This window comes from Antrostomus carolinensis, unplaced genomic scaffold (genome assembly GCF_000700745.2).
Source record: "Antrostomus carolinensis isolate BGI_N321 unplaced genomic scaffold, ASM70074v2 scaffold69, whole genome shotgun sequence".
Lineage (NCBI taxonomy): Eukaryota > Metazoa > Chordata > Aves > Caprimulgiformes > Caprimulgidae > Antrostomus > Antrostomus carolinensis.
Window position 1 is genome coordinate 89,836 of NW_010340402.1, and position 26,496 is coordinate 116,331.

At 37.8% G+C, this 26,496-nt stretch overlaps 1 protein-coding gene across 1 annotated transcript in view; it reads left to right on the forward strand.

Annotated features, from left to right (window-relative positions):
• Positions 1 to 26,496, forward strand: part of ST6GALNAC3 (ST6 N-acetylgalactosaminide alpha-2,6-sialyltransferase 3) — a gene marked incomplete at its 5' end in the record, with an annotated part of 117,014 nt that overhangs the window by 44,508 nt on the left and 46,010 nt on the right. Inside the window, one exon of the mRNA XM_029087014.1 lies at positions 2,022 to 2,431. Within this exon, the coding sequence (XP_028942847.1) occupies positions 2,022 to 2,431 (410 nt within the window). The remainder of the gene's footprint in view (positions 1 to 2,021; positions 2,432 to 26,496) is intronic.

Below are 26,496 nucleotides of genomic sequence, written 5' to 3' on the forward strand. Positions count from 1 at the left end.
TAAATGAATCACAAAAAAAGAGCTAGAAAACCCGGGGACACAATTGCAGGAGTGAGTGTACTCAGTTTATTCGAGCAGAACAGTTACACTCAGTGAATAGAAAATGTGCAATGCATTTCTAACGAAGGTCAGAAAATCAAACAATTCCAAATTTAAGAGAGCAGCTCCATTTTAACTGGAGAAGGAAGAATACTGAGGGAAAAAAAACAAACAAACAAAACAAAAACAATACCGAGATTGAAACAAATTTAAATGGGACCAGATTCTTGACCAAATCAGCTTTTCCTGTCTGCCAATTTTGTATTCAGCATTTGTTAGTTTGAAAGTTCACCCTGAAAGCTATAAATTAATCTACTGGGACTTTAACTGTTCACTTCATGTTAGGATATGAGTTATGCTTATGGATTTGTTTAGGTCACCCAGCCATGTCCTTATAATGTATCTTAGAGAGGATTTCTGTAACTAAGCAGTAAACAGAAAGACTGTTGTGTTCAGCTCCATCTCCTGGGATTACATCCTTGCTGTCAGAAAGCTATGCAGGACAGCTCTCTCAAACTATAAAACAGCTATAAAAAAATACCTGGTGTTCTGTAAAGGAAACATTGCCAGTGCTTTTTGCATGCAGTCAGGCATCTTTAACTCCTGATGAAATGAGGAAAGAATGTTTTCATGAACAACTCCCATAGAGAAATCAAACCTTTGCAATTGTGAGACATTGCAGAAGTCTTGCAGGATGCACCTTAGTTCAGTACAGTGTCACCTAAAGATGAGATATTTTAGCTGTTATAATTTGTCTTTCTTCAGATGTTTATCTCTTGTCCTTATATTATGCACCTTTCTCAAAGAAATTTGATGTTTTATCAGCCACCATGTCCTAAGGCTATAGTGGTCAAATGTAGCCAGAATATTCATCCACATCAGCTAAATGACATGTGTTTTTGAAGGGAAATTCACAAGCCTGATTAGAAAAGCATCTAGCATCCTGTCAGGCTGAATGTCCGAAGAACACAAAGGGCATTATTCCTAACAAATATTGAACTAAAGTCACTGGCTCCCAATTGGGAGCATGACAGAAGATCAAGTCTGTGACTATACAAAAAATTGTAGATGATCTGTGGCCTGGACTGTCTTCTGTAGGTTTTTTGATGGATCTAGCTTTCATTTGATTTAGATTTCTAAGTGAACTTTTCATACAATCCAACTTAAATACAGGGCATTTCCTTTTAGTCTGTTGGTACAAAAGAACCAAAAGACATTTACTATTTGTGCTCTGACAAATGGAACATCAGGTAGGTCACTATATCTCTGTTAGACAGATAACTGTTCCTATTTTCAATTCATACTGGAGAAATAGTACCCTAGAACGTGCTCAGGAAATACTGTCTTAGATTTCAGTTTGCCTAGGATTAAGTTCCTAGTTCGCATGTCACCAGTCCATCTCCCTCTGATTTTTCATGGGCCACAACTGTTCTCTGGAGAGAGCAATGTGTTCCTTTGTCTACTTTTCTTTTCCAACTGCAGGATTTTCATACTACTAGATTACTTTTTAGAGTTACATCTTATATTTGACTTCTGTAACAAATTTGGAAACTATTCATTCAGACACATAAACACAGTCAGGGAAATTTCCAGCATTACTTTTTCCTGTACTTTTTTCCTATTGCTGACAAACATTTTGTTAAAAGAGAAGGCATTGATCTAAATATTGTTTTCTGCTGCTTCTTTCTTTCATTGTTTTCTAGTGGAAAGAGTTAATGTTTGAAGGGAAAAAAAAAGAATTCTTATTTTTCTGGTTGACTTTGCAAGGTGGAGAACAAAGGAAAAGATGGAACTGCCATCTATTTAACTAAAAAGGATTGCATTCAGAGCTTTGTGGTAGCAGGTTTTTCTACCAGCTCTACCACATGGGGATTGTTAGTTGTTTTTTTAAAGAGAAGCATTGCTATCTATTTGTTTGACTGTGCCCATCTTTCTTTTAACTGAATTTTCAGTCTTCATGTTTTTTGTTTTCTTTCTTCTAGCCTCTACAACTTGACTGTGACCTCTGTGCCATTGTTTCAAACTCGGGACAGATGGCTGGCCAGAAAGTTGGAGCTGAGATAGACAGGTCCTCATGCATATGGAGGATGAACAATGCTCCCACAAAGGGCTATGAGGAGGATGTTGGGAAGAGGACAACCATAAGAGTGGTTTCTCACACAAGTGTGCCTCTCCTACTCAAGAATCCTGAGTACTTTTTCAAAGAAACCAACAACACTGTTTACGTGATCTGGGGACCTTTTCGAAACATGAGGAAGGATGGAAATGGCATTGTGTACAACATGCTGAAGAAAACTATTGACAGCTACCCAACTGCCAAAATCTATGTGACAACAGAGAAACGCATGAGTTACTGCGATGCTGTATTTAAGAGAGAGACAGGAAAAGACCGGTAAGTCCTAACTATGAAGAACAATTATAATGTTTGACAAAAGATACATGAGAGAGGTCTATGCCAGATGCCAGCTACTAAATGAGTCCCCAGATATGTTTTTAATGGATTGTTATATGGTTTTTACTGTTATAAGGACTTGATGAGGCAGCAGCTAGGCCCCATTTACCCCACCTACACTACCTTCTGTTCTTTCCATTTCTGTTGGCTTGAGTCCCAAAAACATTGGATGTCTTCCTGAAACATTTTCAAAGCTGTGTGTTGTTTTCAGCTCAGTTTACTATTGATTAAATTGACATTTTATTTGAAGAGGATAATCCTACACAAACAGTATTTCTAAATGCACAACCTCAGAATAACTGGGTATAGTATTTTCTTCTCTTTTGAGATGCACTGTAGCTTTTCTTCAAACACAAACCTTAGGGTTTTGCATTATTGCTATTTATTGGTGCAAATGGATTATCAGTGATACTGTAAGAGATTTAGGTTCTTACCAGAATTATGCTGAAATTCTATTTTCTATACCTGAGAATGTGAGTTTATGCTATATGTGGGGGCTATAAAGAGATGAAAGTGTGAGGGCCGCTATTTTGGCTAACATGTTCAGAGCAGAAATTGGATTTGTGGAATTAAGACCAAAAATTGCAGATTTTGTAAATGAGCTGCAAAAATTCTGATCATCTGTGTTTTGGCATGGAAGAGCACCTGTCGCACATACTCAGTGGAGCTAACTAGGAAGGAGTTTCCAGATCAGTGCTGTGCCTTAGTATTAATTTGTGAATTTTTACATTGTGAATTTGCAGTTGTGAAGGACTCTAACTATTCTGACCAAATTAAAAATACGGATATTCACAAACAGTTTAACTTAGTTCTAACTTGTGACTTAGCTTTTGAGGTAGAAGACCTTGTTCTCTCGAACTTCCTTTATTTACTTTGTTATTAAACTGAGAAAACTTGGTTAGAGTTTGTTTTTCATTTTTTAAAACTATTGAAACATAGACAAGAACTTGCCCCTCAGCTTGTTCACCGTGTGCACATGTTGCTGCTCTGATTCCAGAGTTGGAAGGAAGCTTCTATATGTCATAAAGCTGTCAAGGTTATCATGGCTTCTTTAGTTTAACTGAACAAGCTGATGGACAGAGGCTAACAGGGAAAGTACACAAGATCTGTTCTTCAGAAATGCCCTCTAATAGGCCAAGTCATCTAGTTTACGTATTAAGCAAGCTAAATATGATTGTGGGTACATTATTGCATTGCTAAACATAAATTTCTTTATATTTATGACTATTCCATGTTAACAGTCAGTCAGGTCACAGTGACTTTACAATACTTTATCAAAATCCTTATTGTGAGACCAGACCTTAGTATATCCTGTCAAAAAATCTCATCATCCAATGTCAAAGTATCCTCATCTCCAGGCTAATCCATTCCTCTTCAACAAATTAATGCATCTCAAGGTTTTATTATTACACAATTAACACAATACAAACACTTCTTTCTATGTCAAAGGCAGATTGAACTTCTGTTCTCTCAGTGCTTATGAACAAAGGTCTTAAGCAGCCTAAAATCAAAGTGACCCAATTTCTTTCTCCGTAATCTGTTACAACTACAAGTTTCACGTTGCGGACAGGGGAAAATTGTAAAGAGCCTGCCTCCTGACCCACATCACATCATGTTTGCTTGTGCCTCCCTTTAATACTGTGAAAAGAAAACCCCACTGCTTCTCACAGTGGCAATCAGATAATATCCTTGTATCTACTGCAACTTTCAGTTTTAGTCCTACTTTTCCACCTCAAATATTAAGTAGTGTTTTTAATATCATTTAGTTCACTTCTCAGCCAGAAACAAGGGAAACAATTGACTTGCCACCAGCCAACACCTTCTGTATCACAAGAAAACATCCTGCAGTTCCCTACTAATCCGGGGACCTCTGTTTGGAAGTTGTTTCATTTTCTGTAACATTTTCAATTCACAGGATCCTTCTGCTGTTTCTAGGGAGGATTATGAGGTTGTCAGAGGTACATGGCATTTGTGGAAGCAGTAAAGGGAGAGCACAAGAGATTTGTGGGTGATGAAAATAGTTTCGTGCATTGTGCCAGACTACTATGCAGGTTCCTCAGCCAAATATTCCTTCAGTTCCTCAGAGAAACATCAACTCTAGCTTGCAATATTAGATCAAACAGAGGTCTGTTTCAATATGTTCCCAGCAAAAATTCTGGAAGGAAACCAAGTTCAACTCATATTTTAAAATGTACTGAGTGGATTGTAACCATATCTATTTTAGTTTAATCCTAAAATACTGTCCGTATGTACAGTGTATGCTACTAATGCATAGTAAGATTGCAACAGATTTTTAGTCTGTCAAGCCTTTAATGAGCTTTCTATTTCTACTGTTTGATGTACCATCTTTTTAGGTAATTAGTGGGAATTTTCATGAGTTTCATCCTAGTGGTGCTCCAGTTTTAAAGGATGTTATGAGAAGCAGCTAACAGGTATGTGCTGTAGTTGCTTCTTTACTGCAGAAAAGCTCTGGTCCTGCACCACTGACATGAGAGCTTCATCCTTGACTTCACTGAGTGCAGGTCCAAAACCCACAGCTTTAGTATTGACAAATGGTTTATTATTGGTTCATGGAAGAAACAAGAATTCCCTCTAAATAACATCCAACAAACAAGTTTGTTTATTTCACGATGAAGCATTTTTTAATTCTACAGCAGTACAAAATATAGAATCATAGAATGGTTTGGGTTGGAAGGGACCTTAAAGATCATCTAGTTCCAACCCCCCTACCATCAGCAGGGACACCTTTCACTAGACCAGGTTGCTCAAAGCCTCATCCAGCCTGGCCTTGAACACTTCCAGGAAGGGGGCATCTACAACTTCCTTGGACAACCTGTTCCAGTGTCTGACCACCCTCACAGTGAAGAACTTCTTCCTAATATCTAATCTAAACCTACCCTCTTTCAGTTTAAACCCATTTCCCCTTGTTTTGTCATTAACTGCCCTTATGAAAAGTCCTTCCCCAGCTTTCTTGTAGGCCCCCTTCAGGTACTGGGAGGCCGCTATAAGATCTCCCTGGAGCCTTCTCTTCTCCAGGCTGAACAGCCCCAACTCTTTCAGCCTGTCCTATAGGATTCACATATCCTCTGATTCCCATATCCTCTGATATGGGCTATCCACAATGGAGAATTAACCTTGCATGGGGTGTTTTGAATCCGGGGGACATATATTTTCTGAGAGTCTTCATTAGCGAAGCTTTTGAGTTCAAGGTGGTGAATACTCATCCACTTTGAATAATTGTTGTACATAAATAATATTCATTACCAGACATTCACAATTTTTCATTAATGCATTTTACTTGGTACTTCCCTAGAGGGAGCATAATGCTGGCAGATTCTTCCAGCATTTCACTAATGTTTTGGTATATTATATGTATTGAATCAAGTGAAAGAATTTAAAGAAACATCAGGTAATTACTAAATGTGGCATCTTTGTATGTACCTCAATGCAGGTAAGTGGTTCTAAAGCCATCTGTTTCTTTGCCATGCATTAGAAATATAATGCAATATTTTATAACAACATTAAATTGGTAATAACAGAAAAAACTGTAGTCTTCATTAAAGCAGCAGAGCTAATTCTAGTCTGATAAAGTGCACTGAACAGCCCTAAATAGTTTTTAATTAGCTGGCACCAAAGCTGCACCACCCTTAGGGAGGGTAAAATTAATGAAAACTAGCAGCAAATAGATCAGTGCTGCTGGATGTTACTGCCTTAGGTGAAAGTGATGAGGAAGTGTCTTTTAAGGATCATTTAGAAAACAGTCTACGTTAAAAGTCACTTTCAAAAAGCAATGATAAAATAAATCTCTGCTAATATCAGTGAAACAGTCTAATGTCATCCAGACTGCAGACTCCATTTGTGTTTAAGCTGCAAACATCTCAGACTAACTGCTCAGCACAGTATGTCCAAGTAGCGCATCTGATGGCACAGCTCCACATCCCCTCTGGAGACTGACGGCGTGATCAGACCACTGCTGTCCCACTGCACAAGGAGGACACTGAGCCCCAGCAAACAGCCAGTAATGCATGTGCTGATAGTTCTCAAAGCACAGCTTCCTGTCGTGTTTGTAGTCACTCTTCTTATAAATAACTACCAAAAAAAAAGCCTGCTGAGCTTTGCTGAGGAGGAGTTCCTAAAATTCCCATTTAGAGACATGAGATAATGTTCTGAAACCCAGACTGTTTGGTAGACAGTGGACTTTCCACACACACTGTCCTGACTCTGACAACACCCATCCCATATCCAAACTATTCAGTTCAATTCAACAACTTTTTATTGAGATTATTAGCTATACTGGCATGTCTATAGGAGGCAGGTTCACTGAGCCACATTTGCAGTCAGGTAACAGTTTCTGAAGGATTTTTCTTAATATCTTGGACAATTATGAAGAAATTAAATTGCTTTTGTGCTTCTCTTCCAGAAGTTCTTAGTTTCCTCTGTTCGTGCCAGATGGTGCTATGTCTTAGGTTGTGAAAAAGCTGTTTTATCATTCAAGGCAGAAAGTTGGATCATTCTGATCACTGACTTCTGCATCAAGATTCAAAATTTGGGGGTGTGCTCAACCTGCTGTTTTACTCAGTTCTTCTCACTAATTATTTATTACTTTGGCAATATATGAGATCTATATTATATCTCTGTCATTTAGAGCTAGCAAATTATATTCATCTAAAGTTCAGATTGACACTTTTAGACAACTGCAGTCATCACAGCTTCACCTCAGCTAATATGTGGTTTTTGATGCGTCTGACTAATCTACATGAAGCTGTAGTCTAGTAAAAATGTCATTGAAATGAATAAATGAAGTGACATTCTCTGAGGCTCAAGTAGCTGCAACTTCTATTGTTTGGCGATATTCTCTGTGAATTGAGGTAGTAAAGCTGTTGGGAAGTTTTGAACATAGACACTGAATCTGGCTCAGAGAGTTAGATTTTGGGAATTGGGAAGTACTTCCCATCAGTGCTTTGTATTGACACGCTTTTTCTAAAAAAAATTTTAAAAATAAAAAAAAAAATCTGGAAGATGAATAAAAGCTCATTTCATTTTGAAAGGAAAATGAGCAGATTTAGAAAACATCAGTGTCTTTAAATTGCAGAACTGCTGGAAGAAAATGATGGAAAAACTGATTCAGACTGGCAGAGGAAATGTGTAAAGTCTGTTGAAGCATTTTTAAGCACAAAAATGAATTGTCGTTTGCATTTTGATACAGTCTTCATCATGATGATGTAGTGTCTGCTGCTGCACCAATAAAGTCAGCAGAAAGTTCTCAACTGCTTATGAGCATCACAGCAAACCCCAAAATATGTGTTTGATATAGTGACTGTTTTTCAAGTGCTTGATAGTGGATCTTTCTTGAACCATTGCTTGGCACTTTCATTCTTTCCTTTTATAAAGTAATACCTTCAAAAAATGCTAATCGATTAATCCATCTTAATTCATATAAGGTTTAAATAGTTTCATTGTCAGCTAAGACTGCTTTATTACCTGAAAAAAGAAGGGTCTAAAGCATGAAACCTTAATGAAATAAATAGATTTTTCATTATAAAACACTTAAAACTTCAACATCTATTGCTATTTGTGGTCAGTCACTGGACAGCTAACAACTGTTTTGGGGTTTATATTCACTCTTCCATTTCCTGGTAAAACACCAGTTGTTCCTGAGTGTCCTAGATTTATTCCCTGCAGCCCATTAGTAACTGCATTTGTGTTTCTTTATGAAGATTTTTCTAATTAAGATGAACATTTTTCTCTATTAGGCAGATGGAACTCAATAGAAGTCTGGTTTTTATTAACATGCCAGTAAATGCTGTACGAAGCACCGGCACTTTTGTTAAGAAACACAGCTCCTACTTCATTACACTAATTACACAGTAAAGTGAAACGTTATTAAAAATATCAATATTAGCTAATATTTTGTGATAAAACTGTGGCTGCATATAGATTGGTGTGGCCTCAGAGATCTATTGATTCTGTGGTGCTTGCTGACTTTAGCCGTGAAGTTTTGGGGTTTTTTCACTTAATGATTTAAGTCAAGCAATATATAATCAGGATTTACTTTATCTTTGTGCATTTTCATATGTTCTTTGATTTAATACAACATCTATTGCTTTTAATTTATCTCATCTTCTTTAAGTGCTACTGAATCTATTTTCTGCTCCTGACAAGATGGATGTTAAATCTTTATACAGTGTTTGATATTGTCCTAATTACTTGCTCACCTTTTCCATCCTGTCGTTTAAATACTCTGCAGCTTTTATGGTCAAGAGAGTATTGCTGCTCTCTCTCACGAGCAACACTGGGAATGCACGTGTAGATGAGATTCTGCCTCAACTTTTCTCGCATCCATGAACATGTGCCTTTTGAAAAGATTAGGCAAGTCAGTGATTCATAGGCTAGCAATCCTGGTAGCGCTGCGGATCTCAGTGGTTGCAGTTTTGTTGCTGGCCATGAAGGTATTTTATGGTTGTAAAGGCAGAAGACCTGAAAGGAAAAATTAGCAGAGGCGCAGATTTTGAATGAAGTCTTTGGTGTTTGTAGAAGCTTCACTGGATCATCTTTAGTAGTGCAACATTTTAGATTTTTCAGATCATGGTGATTAAAATAGACCTTGATTTTCCTAAAGGAGATTAAAATTTTAAAGGAACAGAACTCATATTTTTAAAATGAAGAAATTAATATATTTTCTCAGCCTTGCTGCCAGCTGAAATAGTTGTATTTAAAAACACAGTGATTACCATTGAAGTCTATACTTATGACTGATCGTCACATAGCAATACTTTTCTAAGATACATTAAATAGGTTAGAAAATTAATACAATGTTGCTATTATTTTAGTATGATCCTTGTTAGTTACTGATAACTGTGGACTTTCTAATGGAAACTCCCTAAAGTGCACTGAGCTGTATTTACAGTGTGTAGCAAAAGACAACATACTGCAATCAAACTGCATGAGATGCACTGGGATATTTTGTGTTAGAGTTGCTGCTCAAGTAAGGATAGCAACTTTAGGAGGTAGAGAATAAAACAGTATGGTGGTTCGTTGCTTCAGATAGTGAAGAGTTTCTGTACATCTGTCCACCCACTACCTAGTAAAACTTACTAGGAAAGACTGATACGAAAAGGTATACGAGAAAATCCAGTTATCTCACTGAGTGATGTCTAGACAAGATTGTGTTCTCAAAGCTTTGAACAAGTAGGTAACATAGCAAAAGAAAATCTGTTTAAAAGTAGAAACAGTTTAGCCTGAACTGATGTTGGAGTATTTTACCTTAAAATGTAGGAAGATTACTAAATAAATACTGTACTGAAAATCAAATTGGTAAGAAATCAAGCATGTGTGAGACCATACACATAGGCGGGAGGAAAACTGGGGGGAAAAAGGTGAAATTTTGTATCTCATTAGATTAATTTAGAACTCAGTGTTAACTAGGTGCTTGCTTATGCACACCTTCAATGTGTATTTTTACCCATATAAAAACAAAACAGATGTTTTACACTGTTTTATTTATATGTCTGTTATGTATCCTATATAAACAATTCAGACTGCAGTTTCAGAACAGTGAAACTGTACAGATATATATGTACTCACATGGATTTATAGTGCACATCTTTGAAGGTAACTCAAGATTCACAGCCATGCTTCTCCAAGAACTTGATGTGCTATTTGGATATGCTACAACCTGTGTTTAGAAAACAATTGCTGACTATATCCTATAAGTTCCCGTGATACTCAAATTCTCTGAGCTTTTAACAGTGAGACAGCTATGAATTTAAAGAGTAACATGCCCAAGAGCAGCATGTAGAATTTTTTTCAGTCATTCACATCTTCAGCAGGTTTTGGAAGCTATAACTGTTTGGAAAAACAACTATAAATGTGGAGATTTATTATGAATCATGAGGAGTGTCCTCAAATATTTTGACTGACATCTTGGATATTGATCAGCATGAAGCTTAGTTTGGATGTGAAGGGGAATACTTTTTGATGCAGATGTTCAAAGATTCAACCATTCTATTTTTAAGATTTTTAAGCAATTCTTGTTTGTAGTAGCATTCAGTACAGCTGGAACTGCGTAACAGAGACACTGCTCATCTCAGGACCTGAGCAGTCCTGTCCAGTACATTAGTATTCAGTAAACATGCAACTGCAACAGAAGAAAAGGTTTTTAAATGCCCATATTTGTTCTTAGTAAGTTTACTGTTACTATCCCATCCTGATCTTTGGAGACTTCTTTTCCTTTATTTTTGTTTTTTAAAGTCAGTCATCCCAGCAAGTGTATCTGAAGGAGGCATGAACTCTAATAACATTCTCTACATGACTCATTAAAACTTCCAAAGCACAGGACTTGCTGCAAAACTTTAAAAATTGCTGCAGATGATGTCACTAGTGCAGAATAAGACACAAGGAAAGGAAATAAAGTGATAGCAGATGAAATCCTAAGAAACAAACAGCATGCTTTTATCTTAACAGTAAAAACAAGGATAAATGTCAGAAATATGTGCTCTGTGTTCAGTTTGCTCTCCATATGTTGTTTCAGAGTTTTTCCTGAAGTACATTCATTAGAGACGCTAGTGCTCCTGTCTCTGAAGAGCATCCTAAACATTTTCCATGAGAGCATTTTAAAAAAATGCTGCAGATATCACTTAAACCTCAAAATGTCTTTGTGAGGCAAGGAATATTTATCCCCTTTTTACAACTTGACTTCCCTTGAGAAAGGACACTGAGGGAAAGCAGGAGCTATTGCTGTGCAGACATTCATACCCATAGGGCTTTTTGAATGTGGTATGCTTACCATGAAGGCATTTTAATCTCTTACAGTGCTAATTTTGGGTTGGAATCATCTGGAATTGCAAAATGGAACCAATTTCTGCTGCTCTATACCCTGTTTTCAGCCAAACACAGTAATGTTCTGACACTTCCTTCCATGTAAAATTGGCAGTAGTCTCTTGACGTTTTGCAGTCAATCAAAATATAATAAAAGAAAATAATCTGAAGAGCATTTGCAAATCAGTATTCCTCTAAAAGAAGAAATTTAGTTTCAATTTGTTCAAATATTATTTGTTTCCCTATCTTGTGTCCTTTCATCTTAGTATTGTCCCTACACCTTCCTCCTGTCCATTAAGAAACGTGACTAGCCTTTGTTATGTGTAGCCTTTTATTTTATTAAGGGAGAATTCTGTCTTTGTTGGAACTTAGTGGGTTGTTTTGTTTCGTTTTCTCTTTCTCTGCTGTTCTGATTTTATATTAGTGATGACACTGTTGAAATATGTTTTGTATTTGGAGTAGAAGAAAGCAGTGGTCCTTAACTCCTCTGGGCTTATTTCATGGTCTTAAATTGCCATTACCTTCTCTTCCAAGAAAGCACAGCGCTCAACAGAGCTGGATTTCAGCTCCACTGTACAGATCCTGCCAGGGACTCTCAGCTGCAGTGGCAACCTAGAGCCTTCTCACTCCTAGAAGTATTTTGGGTCTCACTCACGGAGTGCATTGCAGACAGGAAACTTCATTTAACTTTATATAGGATATCCTCAGGATATCCTCAAGCTTTATGTACTGCTTAGACTTGTCTAAGCACCAGTGGCTTCCTGCCGAGCTGCACTGCTTTTCTTGATTTGGAGAAAGGCAATGAATGGATAAGTAACTAAGGCCAGTTCATTGTATATCAGTGGGAAATAGAGTATTTCAGGCAATATTTTTGGATATGATTTATGATGGTACTCAAGGATGATATATTCAGGGAAACCTTATTCCCATTTCACTTCTAGGCTTTTAATTCTGCCTCAGTTAAAAGTTTTCCTCTGTTTTTGAAATAATAAGCACTGGTTTCATAGGTATTTGACCAGTTTCAGGATAGCAGTAGCATGAGCAGCTCCACACATTTCCCTTAAACTTCTTCTGTCTGTGTACCAGGACTGAGACTGGCATATAATATAACTATTTTCTTCATTATTACTTTAGATTTTTCCCTGAGGCTATCCTATTGATTTCAAAGCCGTGGTCATCATTATTATGAAATGGTGGCATTAATACATTGGTCTCTGTAGGTAGATTATAACAGAAAGTTTCAAAATAATTGCCCACTAATATAAGAAGTGGAAGTATGTACAGTATTATATTACTTGTAATATAACCATTAAAATAACAATTATGTGATAATGAAAAGACTTGTTATGCTTTAGTTTATCTTTACATAATGTTAATAGCTAATGAAAACAGGGTAGATTATATCTAATTACATTTTACAATACTGTTGCACTTCCTGTAAAGAGAACATTTTGCACAGAATTGTAGATTTACATGCTTCAGTGAAGTTTGTGTCCACTCTCTATGTACTTCAAAATGTGACTATTTTAAAACCAATGGTTACAAGTTCTTTTTTATCAAATGTTACGTACAGTCTTCACAAAGAACTTTTTGAAATTAAGTTATCAGGGGTAGTCAAATCTTGCAACATGGCTGCACTGAACAAAAAATTAAAAATCATTTTAGGTTCTTCAGGTTTGATGTGTTAGGAAAATGAAAGTAGCTTGACACTGAATCAGTCAGTAGAATATAATCTCTCTTCAGGTGAATGAGTAATATTAAATGTGTGCATTATCATGTGTGGCAATTTTGTTTTAGTATTGTCTACCACTGAGTAGTATTGTCAACCACGTGAGCAAGTTCCTTTTCTATTGCATCCAGAGGTGGAACATGCAAGAACAAATAGAAAAGCGGTGCTTTGACATGGACAGAGAAGACTCTCATTTTTTTTGTTGGGATATTGAGCTAAAAGTTAAAGATGAATATGTAGATAGAACTTTCAAATTATCTTAATGGGAAGACCATTAATTAGAATTAAGACATTTTGGTATTTGTATATCCAGATCAGACTACACTGATTTTTAAAGGTGCAGTAAGATTGTCCTCCAGTTTTCAATACTTTGCATATTTTCTAAACCTAATAGCATGGTTGAATGTTACCTTTAAATGCCAATCTCGTGGAAGTGGGAATTGTATAATCTTAATCCATTTCACTCCAAAACAGAATTAAGTGATATGAATTAAGCAGCTATGAATGAGGCACTAAAAATATAATTGCATTGATTTTCTAGGTATTATACCAAATGACATCAATAGAAAATGTCTTTGGTCTAACAGTGTGATATTTAATTAGTTTATGTTAATTGCCTACATTTCAGAAACTAATGACTTGATTTCTTTATTCAATTAGTGAATTAATGACTTGGCCTTCTGCCATTTTTCCACTGCCCAGTGTCCTATCCTGTGTATAACCAGGGAGTGATCCTAGACCTCTCTGGGAGGTAAAGACATTGATAGAAGGGGGTGAGGAGAGCCACAGGTACAGCTGGCAACCTTACTGCTGCCAGAAGTCCATGGCAGCCTGGCCTCCCCTCCAAGGAGACAGAGAAGCTTTTCCTGTCAAGGGGAGGAGATTGTGGACTTCCACCTTTCTACATTGCCTGCTGCTCTTGCCCATAGCTGATGGGAAGGCTTGGGCATCTCCAGGCTACTGGGGTGCGAGTGCTACAGAAGAGAGTCTGGAGGCCAGTTGAATTGTTTGGTGCATCTGCCTACAGGATTGTGTCCTTGGAGGTGACAGTTCTTGTGTCTTTGCAGAGGCAGGGTTTAATTTTCTGTTCCAGTGAGCTAAACGGTGGGTTGAATTTATGAGCCAACATCATACATGGTGGTATGGTGGTGTTCAGAGCCTAGTTTCTGTCTGAGTCTTTGGATGCCAGGAAAGCTCAGTATATACCAAGGCATATATTGTCTATGAGGCCTGAGGCCTGGCCTCAAGCAATTCCTGAAGTGTTTCAACTTTTGTGCCTTCTCTTTACACACATCTCGGACTTTTCCGTTTGGATTAGCTAATTTGAATCACAGGCTGTAATGTTGTCATGGTACTTTGGTCACAAACTCTTCCTTGTTCATGTTTCTCTTTAATGGGATATTTGTTTCCATTTGGCATGTCTCTTGCTTTCCTTCAAATGTTTTTTTCCTTCTCTATCATTACTGATATTTTCCACATTTTTTCCCCTTTGATTTCCTGCCTCATTGTTTCTAACTATGTCATCTGTATAGCTCTCTTCTTTCAGCCTTTTGTCCTTTTATTGTGAAACATACTGCCTCGAACACACCTCCTGTTTTCGGCACAATCTGTTTTAAAACAGCTCACAGGCCTGCAAGGTATCTGATGAAGAACAGCTCTCCCCTCTGTGCCCTTGCCCTTCTGCTTGCTCTTTCACTTGAATCCTGGAGCAGAACACCTGAAAGTCTGATCTGGAATTGCAGACCCCAACTCAGCACATCCAGTACTTAAACCAAAACCAAAATATCACAGTGGGATGTAGAAGCTGTGCATGATTATTTATTGATGATTGTTGGTTACAGGAATTAAAACAGTGGGGAGCTCAGATTTTGATCAGAAAGCAAGTGATTTTTCTGTACGCTTTTTATTGTAAAATGTGAACATAATATAAACCCATTGTGCTCCTGCTGTTAAATGCTAAACTCTGGCGTGACCAGCTGTATGAACAATGCATGTTACTTGTTACATGAGTGTGTAGCTCTGTATATGCAAACATTGATAAAGGCTTGGAGCTGTTCTACAGCAATTTATACATATGTGTATACATACAAGCTATCACAAATGCTTCATGTCCCTGCTAAAGTGTACCAAACACCCAGCACAGTGATTTGAGCAAAGGGATCTGGTATGCGGCTGCCCAGCTGGAGCTAGCATGGCCTTTCTGTGAGCTTCCAGCACAAGAGGTGTTCACAGAGATTCACTTCATATGTTCTGTAAGTGTTAGTAATGAGCGAGGTCCATGTGGTTTGTTTTGGCTTTTTGTAAGTACTTTTTGGTTATGGCAGCACAAGATAGCCAGACTAGTAGTGACTTTTAGGTCTTTATGCACTACAGATATAATTTATTTGCTTTTAGTTTTTGTAGCGTCACCAACTGCTGAGGCAATTGATGTTTAATATGTTTCTAAATAAGTAAAACTAAAGTATAAATAAATAATGCCTGCTTTATTAGTCCAGGTGCTTTCAGCATTGCTGAAAGTGCTTTGATGACAGCCACCAGAACTAGCAGTGGAAATAAACTCAGTGATTATTATCATTACAATAAACCATAATTGAAAGATAACAAAATTGATTATTTTAAAAATTAATGTTGCATGTGTGAGCAGGCTCTGTGGCATTCAGATTTTTTCAGTGTTACTTGGAAGGAAAATGGCTTGTTTTATTTCCTGGCAGAGAACTGCTGATTTTCAAACAATCACATTAGAGAAAACAGTCCCAGGGGGTTACAGGAGAAAACAGACCTATGTCATTATGCTTTACCCTTTCCTGATGGGTTCGGAGAAGAGCCAGAAACAAAAGAAAGTTACATTCATTATTGAGAGAGCCTTGGGAAAATCTGTTTGGCCAAGCAATTTTGCATGAAACAAGTGAGGAAATATTTGACTGCAAAGAACATAAACTCCTTCCATCAATATGCAATTTTCTGGATCCATTTGTCCAAATGATTATTAAGAACAGTTTCTAAATTTGCAGTGCTTTACAGCTCCAAAGGACTGTGAAAGCATTAACTAGTTAAATGGCTGGAAGTGTTTTTTAATAAATAAATTTTTAAAAAAGACCAACATCAGTTGTAAGAGAGTTTAAAGTGCAAAGTATTGAAAACAGCAGGAAACCTGAGGACCTGGAGTAGCAATCATACAGTACTATCCGCCCTAATCAGGGAAATGGAAACCACAGATTTATCTTTGATGATTTCCTGTAAATATGCCCTTTGAGGGCAGATTGCCCTGCCCAGTCTTGTGGAAAAATGTCAGAGTTACATCTCTTCTTACCACAACGTGTGGATATCAGCAAGCCCTGCTTCTCCGTTTCTGAAGTCATTCCTCAGGTGGAAAAGTCTTCGCAAAAAATGTAGTGAAATATTATTGCAAAAATGCTGGTTAACATCCTTCAAAACTGGTCAGTTTGACTGGAAAACAACTTTCTGGGGTTTTTTTTTCCTGGCCATTCTCTTCAGTAAAGTCTGCACAGTTTTCCAGACCTTCTGCTGTCCTAGTGGAAGTGGTTTTATTGATGTTTTCATTAACTTCAGAATACCATGTCTCACTTTTCCCTAGCTTGCAACAGTATAAGTAACTTTGCTCCCCCTAAGTGTGTAGCAGAGTGTGCTAAGGGCTGGGGGAAGATATGTTTGGGTCTCTCAGAGAGTGACCCCAGCCAGCCACACACTTTGCAAAGGACTGTGTCTGCTTTGTGATATTGTAGCAGGATGACTGTTCTATTGGGGGTGGCTAGTGCAGACACAGGGGTTCTGGTCTTTCTCACTACCTCTTTGTAACACTTTGCATCTTCTGATATTGTGTCTGAAGATATGGGATCTAGGCTGCAGCCAGCAATGTTGCATCTTGGTAGCTAGAGGTTTCCACTCAGTGCCATGTCTCACATCCATGACACTCAAACATCAAAGAAGCACAAGAAATTGAGATTAGCTGGGGCTTATTCTTTTCCCATATATATCCTGAAGAGACCCCATGCTATTCCATTGTAAAGCTGATGTTTATGCACCATTTCTCATTGTCCGGATAGTTTGCAGTCTCTGAAGAAGTTTTCTGTGCTTGAATTTACAATAGATATATAATCTATCACATTTCATCTGTATGCTCTTACTTGATGACCTCCTACTGGCCTTATGCAATGTTTTATTAAACAGAGGGACAGTTCCCAAGCCCATCTCCCTTCCCAAGATTGAAGTCAGTGTTCTTCCTCCAGTTAGAGTTCATTAATAATATTTAGCATTTCATAATGCATATCATCCACAGGTACCTTAAAGCCCTGTGGGACATTAAATCAGCATTAATTTCCCCATTTTCCTGATTGTAAAACTCATGCAAGGAGTAATTTGTCAAGTTGTGCACAGGTATCATCCTGCAAGTCTATGGCAGAGCTATAAAGACATCTTTCAGTCAGGGTTCCCAAATGGCCCCTGATGCACTACCCTGACATTCAGGAAGCACAAGAGTGTATTATTTCCTATATAACATCATGCTTACTTGTGAGGGAGTCCTGGGTGACCAAGTGATGATCAAATCCCTATCAAGTGCATTTCTTAAACAGGCAGAAGTGGAACTTCCTAAGGGAATTCACTAGAAATTGTATGTTTCCTAAAATTCTATATGGCTAGAGCCAAGCTCTTGTGTCTTGGCCTCTGTGCAGATAGGCTTATATTGCTCAACTGAGCCTTCTTTAAAGATCACACTTTGCAGGAGGGAGGGGTGATCATTAGATTTGGGAAGGAATCTTACAAGACATGTAACTCCACATCTGAGCAGTTGCATTTCTGCAACTTTCCAGCAGTCAGCACTGCCCATCAAAGAAAATTGCTAAATAGCTCTGCTACATCATTCCTCATTTGCATTAGAAATGGCTCTAAGCAATAACAGGATTACAGCCAAAAAGTGCCAGCACTTTATCATTCATTTATTTGATTTAATATATAGAGGTACCTGTTTGAAACAGCCTTTACTTTTCTTGAGCTCATCATAAAACCCACTCTGAATGGCAGTGTTTAAGGTAATGATGACTCCAATTAATTCCCCTAGAACAGCATGACTGGAATCAGATACACTAATTCTCTTTTCATTAGGCATTTCTGAGCTGCTATGAGTGATCTTTATAGCATGAGAGGAATGAAATTAGCTGAAGAAAACCTGATGAAAATAATCCACAATATGCTGCTATTCTTACTCAACATGGTAAACTGTGAGCTCAGATGCCTTTGCAAATAGTGGAAGACTTTCATTTCAGGAAAGGTGGAAAAGCCGTGCTTACTGTGTGCTGCAGATTTCCCTTCACCTGCACTGTGAATTGAACAGTGTTACAGCTTTCTCAGCCAGCCATTAACCACTTTCTTCCTCTCTCCCTACAGCCACCAAATCCCTGTAAATCCAAGCCTGGTCTGAATAGCAGATGTTTCATCTGGTTTTCAACATGCACATCCCTCAGGAAAGTCAGGAGGTCAGACCTGTTGCACTTTTATTCACAGACAGGATTGCTACATGGGATGCTGCATCAGGAGCTGGTTTCTCTCCTTCAAGTAAGGAAGATATTTCAATTAGTTCTAGGAAATTTGAGAGCTGGCAGCTAAGCTTTTCCAGTGTTTTATTCCTGTTTATGTTTCTTGATCATCAGTAACTACTGTTTATAACCAGTGGACATGGTAGAAATACAGGGAAAAACATTTTCCAAAGCACCTCCTTGACCAAATAGCCTGTATTGCATCTGAAAATGAAGTGGTTTCCTGAGTAATTTAGGCCTCTTGAATTTATTTTTTTTCCTACTAAAGTATCTGGAATTGCCATGAAATAGCTAGAAAGTAGAACTGGGAACACTCCTGTAGGATGTTTTCATTATTTGAAGAAGCAGAGATTTTCTGGTAACATTTATCTAAATCTCTTGTGCTATTTTCCCTAAACATGGTTATGAAGTTCTGCATGATTGGTGGTGTTGCAGGTATGTCAGTATTATAAAATGCTAGTAGTAGTAAATAAAAGATGGATATGCTGCGAATATACTGAAGATTGAGGTTTTGCAATGTATCGTGCCCATGTCTAAAAGTAATGTACTCCAATATCACAGCAGAATGATGCGTTTAAACATCTAGATACTGCATTTTAAGCAGAAAACATTGTTTCTAGTGTCTTCATCTCTCTGCCTATTCATTTCTTTTCAGGTTATCACAAAGTGTACTTTGAGAGGCATAATTTTGTGATGTGAACATTCCCTGCTTTCTGCAACTAGAAAACAATTCATCTTGCATGCAGTTGGCTATCTAGTAATAACGACTGTCTGTCCCTGTAAACTGGGATCAAATTCCTGATCTGCTTTGACAAGTTATATCCTTCTTACTCTCTGAAAATCTTAGCTTATGTGTAAATAGCTTGAATAATTTGAGTGCCCATAAAAGTGATGGACTAATGTAATACACCAGAACCTGGTGAAACCTTTCCAGTTCTGTGACTTTGTGTGAGATCCAGTTCACTGTAATGCTGCTGTCCCAGACTTTGGCTTCTCTTCTGAGCGAAGATTGCTGGTACAAATAAAGTAAACTGATCTTTTGCTATGTACATGAAGCACTGCCATGGACTGGTGAAACTATCAGGCTACACTAGTTTGTCTAATCTAGATTTGACCTTAAGTCTCTGGGGTAAAAGGCTGATATAATAAACCAATATAGAGGTTTATTGTTTAGTAACATTTTTAAAGATTTTGAAGAAATCTGCAGTAGCAATGTATACAGTTCAATCATTGCTTTAAAAGTGAGAGACTCTAAAGTATAACTCAGCCTGTGATGTGCAAAAGCAATGAATTGAAAGGATCATGTGGGAAGGCAGTGGGATACAGCGAATCTCAGTTGAAAAACTTCTGAGAAAATATTGTTTAAAGTCCAAGTTACAAAGTGCATACTTTTCTACTGAGGACCAATTCTATTGGTTTCAAATTAAAGGCTGACACAAAAGTTATATCTGCTGTGTCTAATACGCAGTAATTGATTCTTCTAATTCCTAGGGGAGCCCTCTGGCTTGCCTTACGGTCTTACAGTTTAAGATGTATCAGCCTGGCACTGAGCAGTACCGAGTGGGCTGCAGATGCATGCAGAATGTTTAGACCCTTTTCATTCCTTTGTTTCGTGCCCTTTGGATGCTAAGTAGTCCAGTCAGCAGCCTTTCCCACATTGTACCTGATAGATGCTTTCATTTCGTCCATTCCTGTACATGGCAGCAGAACAGGAGAATTCAAAATGGTATCGTTTGCTTCCATTCAGACTGTCTTATGGATTGGTTTTTCTTTTCTGCTTTCCTGTCTGATTCCTAAAAAATCACCTGTAATCACTCATGTAATATCAAGGCTAATGCAATAGCCTCATTTTCATAGTTGTTTCAGTAAATTTTGAGGGGAAATATTAGAATTCTGTTGGACCATTACCTTATCTATCAGAGGAAAATGTATTTATAAGCTTCTGTGTGGAAGATTATAAGAAGATAGGTTGTATCTCATCATGTGATCTGCATCATTATGGATTCTAGAAGTACTGGCCTTACAGAATCAGTTTTTAACATTATTAGTGGCCATAACTTTAGTCGTCAGCTCTATGAAAGAGTCTGGCTGTAACTAACAAACTGTGTGTATCTGTATTTGTAATGACTGTCTTGATAGTTTCACATATCAGTTCAATAGCTTCATCTTTCACTCAGGGGAGATATTTGGGCAGGAATATCTCAGTGACATCCTTGCCATTCCCACTGCAATCACTATACACTCAGAGCAATATATGTTTAAAAATTGATTGAGTATGTATTTACAACATAGATCATGAGACATGTTTTTTTAATGGTGAGAAACTCCCAGTGATGCATTCTGTGATCTGTAGCATTGATTTGGATTCTTTGATTTTAGTGCTACAGGATACAGTCATAAAACTTTTAGACCCTTAATGTCATAGGGTGCGGCTTCTTATGTAAACCGAGATATCTCCTTCAGGCAAGAGCTCCCAACCCATTGAAAACCAAAGGCTTACATTAAACATAGTTAACTAGCTGAATTTGTATTCTTAACATATTAAATATAAAACATAGAGAACATAATTGAAATTACATAAGGCTGAGATGTAAAAGCCCTAATGCATGTAGACTTTCAGTGAGTTGCTTTGGCAGTGTGGAGGGTAGGTATTTGGTTTAGGTAGTTCCCTCACCTCCCTTTCAGCAGTTTTCAGTAATATCTCTGAAAAGTATTTTTCTGAGAGTTGTCTAAAGATAGGTGAAGCAAATTTTCTGCCCTTTCTCTATTGACTGAAGAGAGTCTAGATGCCTGACCTAGACACAACTCTTCATTAGCAAAGGAAGGTTAGGTAAGTAGTGGTTAAGTGTCTTCTGGTTATGTGTTTTATCTTCTAACAGATATGTGAAGTTATTTAGCATGCTGTTGTACTTAGTTCAGAGTTTTGGTAAAGGCATGACAGAGGTGGTATCTTTCATGTTCCTAGCACAGCAAAAATTTGTCTGCTTTGTCTTACTCTTTTCAGTCTGGTTGCCATCCTGGTTCTTAAGAATTACTTATTTCTGGCAACATAAAACTGGGTCTGAAAATAAAATCTACCCTGGGACACAGGAAGAAAATTACATGGAAAAGTGAGCGAGGTACCAAAAAACCCATAGAAGTTTGGCCAGATAGCTGGAGTGCCTTTTCCAAGTGCAGGAATAATAACTGTTAAGTATTTTTCCAAGGACATGATTATAGTGAACAATATCAGGAAGCTTTTAGTTGTTATACAGAAGTCCTACAAACATACTAGGTGTATTAAAGTTCACTTGTATATAGAAAAGTCTTGACATATCTCACTGCAGTGAGATAACTGTCCAAGGTTAGTGCAGAAGTTGGGTTTAGAAATGGCTGAAATTGCTTTGTTCTAGTTCTGCTGGGACATTCAAGCCGAGGATACTGTGGACTTAAGTATGTGAATATGATTGGCAGTTTTAGTTGACTGCCTTTTCTTCTGAAATTCATTTCTCCCATTGGTGCAATAACATTTGGTCTTCTCAGGTTTTCGAGCATTGGTTAGACACAGACTATTTTTCACTAAATTTGCATTTTCTTTTTTAAAAGAAGAGGGAAAAGCTAATTGTCTGCGCTTGGGGGAATGCCTTTTCTTTGTAGGAGGTAGACTGAAGAGTGAAGGATCTGCACTGAGAGGAGTGTATTTGTTAAGGAACTCACATCATAAGCCTTTAGTACACCAGTAGGTGTACTGAATCGGCAACACGTGTGTGGACAGAACTTGCTTTCTCTGTAAGACATTCTCTCCTGACCTTGTAATCTTACCCTGTGGGAACTATAGAGCTGTAGCTGAGTCAGAGTTGTCTGTAGGCTGTTGTGTGACTCTGCCTAACACTTAACATTGTTACTTGTTCCCCCATGGGATGTGGGACCAAGGGCAGAGCAGTGAACCCACTGAAGGGAATGATAGAAAAGAAACTCTCTTCACAAAGGAGTAAAATACCTTGAGTTGAGCTGATGCTCAACTGTATTTACAGTGCCTGTTCAGACCTATGTCTCTGTGACTACCCTTTTGTGGTGTCTGCCATCCAGGAGTGAATAACTTTCCATCTGTTGTGAGCAGATTTCAGCTCTGAATGCTACTATGCCAAATGTTTCCTACTGCCCACTGGTGCTAAAGCCGTTGATGAGAGTGTGCCCACTGGCCAGGCTGGGGCCTCAGGAAAGGCTTGCAGTAAATCCTCTGACATTGCTGCCTTCCCAGCATGTGGGCTCACGACCTCCTGCCACCCACCCCCTCACAACATGGAGCCATTGCTGGGTTGTAGTAGCCCAGTGGATGGCAGCGGCCCCACAGTAGTTGGGGATACCTGGATCTCCATCACCTTCCTGTGCTTTTGGGAGCTTCAAGTGTTGTCGCAGCAGTAGGATAGTTGAATGGAGGGGATCCAGCTCTAGCAGGCTGTCTTTCATTGTTCCAGCTGTTCACAGCTGCTCTACAGCTGATAGAAGAGGCATTTACTCCCCTCATGTGAATAACCTTGAAGGATCAGAAAGTCACTTGTGCAAAGCACATACAGTCAGTGCAAGATGTGTGTCCAGGAGCCACTGTGAGGATGGTGACATTGAGAAGAGCTTCTTGGTGGTATTTTAGGGACTGGCAAGTAGCTGTAGCAACTCAGGATGATTTGGAGCTGGTGAGAGGGGTGCAGAGGTTACCTAGCACACAACTATTAGGATTTTAAAAGCTCTGCTTGCACCTCCTTTCCAGAGCAATACTGAGCATACATCCCCCAAAGTTTTTAGTCTATCAGTTCATCTGTGAATGGAGCAAATGTTACTTTAATTGTACTTCATTAGTTCCATCTGGTGCTGGGGTAGAGAATGGAGACCCTTTCTTACCTTACAAATCATTATATACCTTCCCTGCCAAGTTGCTCTACTGAACAGTAGTTAGAGCCTAAGGCTAACTCTGAATGTAAAGATTCAGAATTATTTCTGCATTGGTCTTCCCACAGATGCACACTTGGCTCCCTAGATCTGGCTGCTGTCTAAAGAAATTAAGACCAACAGTATTTTATTTAAAGCAGTAGTACACCATATGCAAGGCTGGAGATGCTCTGTGTGATACTCACAAAATTGGGTATCTGTCTGCTTTTTTTCATTCCCTTTAATCGATAAAAATATGATTTCCCCCTAGTTCAAAGGAAATTGAATTTTCACATAGCAGGGGAAAACAAATGCCCTTCAGCATTGCTATCAGTGAATTGGGGCACCAGATGTCTTTTAAACAGGTCTAGCATATTGTCTTTCCATTTCCAAGTCACTCTTTTATGCTTCTATTTATTGTAGGCAATTATGCTTTGACCCAAAGACATAATCCTAGTGGAATTAACAATCATATGCCCTCTTTGTATAAAAAAGCTGAGTCTGATTTTATGGAAAAGGAGTGTAGAGAATGAATCTAATGGGAAATTAGGCAGTAGTATTTAATGACTGTAAATGTATTTATTTATAACAGCTAATCTTGGTGGAAATGAAGAAATAAGATGAAATAATTAACTTTACTATTTATAAAAGAATCTCTTTTATCCACTTTGAAATGCAGCCACCTCTGGGATGAAATGCAGTGGCTGCTAAACAGCATATAAGCATTTAAGAATGAAAGGAAAGAACAAATGTGCATTTAACGCAGTGAGGAAAATGCAGCATGGAAGGAAAATGTTTCCATTAAAATGTTACCCCTTTTGAAAACATATTCTTAAATGGCTCTTGTAATTATTCAAACTGGAAATTGGTCATAAAAGTAAAATATCTCTGGCCTTGCAAGATGCATTCTGACATTTTTAATAGCTTCAATACAGAAAAAGCACTTACTTTACAGTAAGAAAGAATACTTACTCTCTGAAAGATAAAGGGTTTTTTACTGATTATTTCACTGGAGTTTTATTACAGACTTAGAACAGTGCAAATGCAGGAGGAATCGGGACCATCACTCCAGCAGCACCAGGACAGAGGTAGGAGTGCTGCCTACTGAATTAACAGCCCTTTTCATAAACCCAGGGAATGAAGGAGTAATAAAGAGGTTGGCTGGCTGTTGATGAATTCTCTGACTGTGTGCAGTGTATCCTGGAGCTCCAGTTAAACCTTTATATATCTCAAGAGAGAAAGAGAGTGAATGATATTGTAAAGAACACTTTGCCAAATAAAATAGAAAGATCTGTGGGATTGTCACGCTGTTACAAATGTCAGCATGCAATTAGGAGTTGGTCTATATATATAAAATGTTTTACTGAATTTGTTGAGTGAAGTTTACAGTTTATAACAGGAGACCTGTTGAAAGATAAACTGCCACACTATCTGTGATATATGTACTCAAAAATTCCTCTGCTTAAATTAGATCACTAAATTTAAACACAATATATGCTATTTCACATGTAACAATTACCCTCAAATCAATCCACATTCAACCAGTATTATTTAACTTGCACATTGACTGAAAGTTAGAGGGAGACTGAGTCTTGATAAATTGAAAAAAAGAAGCAAAGTTATTTTAGTCTCTTAGCATTGTTGATTAAATGTGTGAAGCTAACTAAGAAAATAATCTGTACGGAGAGATGTGATAGCGGTCACTTTGTGTCATTGATTTGTATTAAATGCTAGGGAAGAGAGAGACAACTTTGAAGATTTGCCTTTCATTATGGTATGAACTGATGTTCAACTACTAAAATGAAATAGGTTTGTGTAAAAGTTACGACTGTCAAAAACCATTTGGAATTTAAAGTCGTGAGTGGCTATATGAAAGACTTTCTCTTCTGAAGCAAGGTTATAAAACCAGAGCTTTCCGTTGCTACTGGATCTTTAGATCAGGTGAAATTCTTACTGTTTGTTTTATCTCAAATGCTTTTTAAGTTACTTGGTGAGTTAATATAATATTAAATTCAAGAAACTACGGTGATGGATCAGTATGCTTCAGGCTTTAACTTCATATAAAGATATTCAAAGTTATAGCTACGGTAAGTCAACCATCTGGTGTGTACACACAAGAAATATTTATTTCAGTTTATAAAAGCAGTGTAATTGAGTACACTGGGCAGATACAGCATTAATTACATATTGCAATACAGTCTGATCTGATATCAGGAGCAGAACACTCGAAATTCAGAATCTCTTGACATTTGTCATTCATTTCCATAACAATAAACCCCTCAAAAAACTCAGTTTTGGTGGAAATAATGACACTGGAAAAAGACTGAGTTTTACAGCATGCTTTCAACATTCTGGGTTCAATTAAAATGGAAGAATATATTCTGAAATCCCAGGACTTGTCCTTTGAACCTAGCATCTGCAGATGAACATGTGTGATTCCCATTGGCATAAATTTCCCAGATAATCTAAATCTTGGAAAGCAGAGCAATTTTGAGGGTCTCAACGTTATGACTGTTAGATTTCACAGCTACGGTATTTTACAGTATTTGAATATTGCTAAGTGGTTGCTGTAGGAGTTGCGGGCCTATTATTATAACTGCATTCTAGAAATAGAGCATTTGGCCATAGTGCTTTATCCTCTTAGAACTGTTAGAACAGACAGTAGAATTTACTACAAGATCCTAATGGACCTTTTAACTGTGGATCTGAATGACCCGATCAGCGAAGAGCTGTCAGATAGTGATGCACCATAGAAAATGCATAGGTAAGCTTTTGTGCATTTAAAGCTTTTAGCCTGATTTTGCACTGTTTGCAGCTATCATCTGTTTTAAAAGAAACAATAAAACAACAAAATTACCTACTTGATGACAGAATCATATATTTTTTTGCATGTATATAATGACATGTTGAGATAAAAGCACAGAATGTTTGCACTCTTTTGAATGAATGGCCACTGAAACAAATGCACTTGTTTTCCTTTCAGAAAGAATTTCTAGATGTGT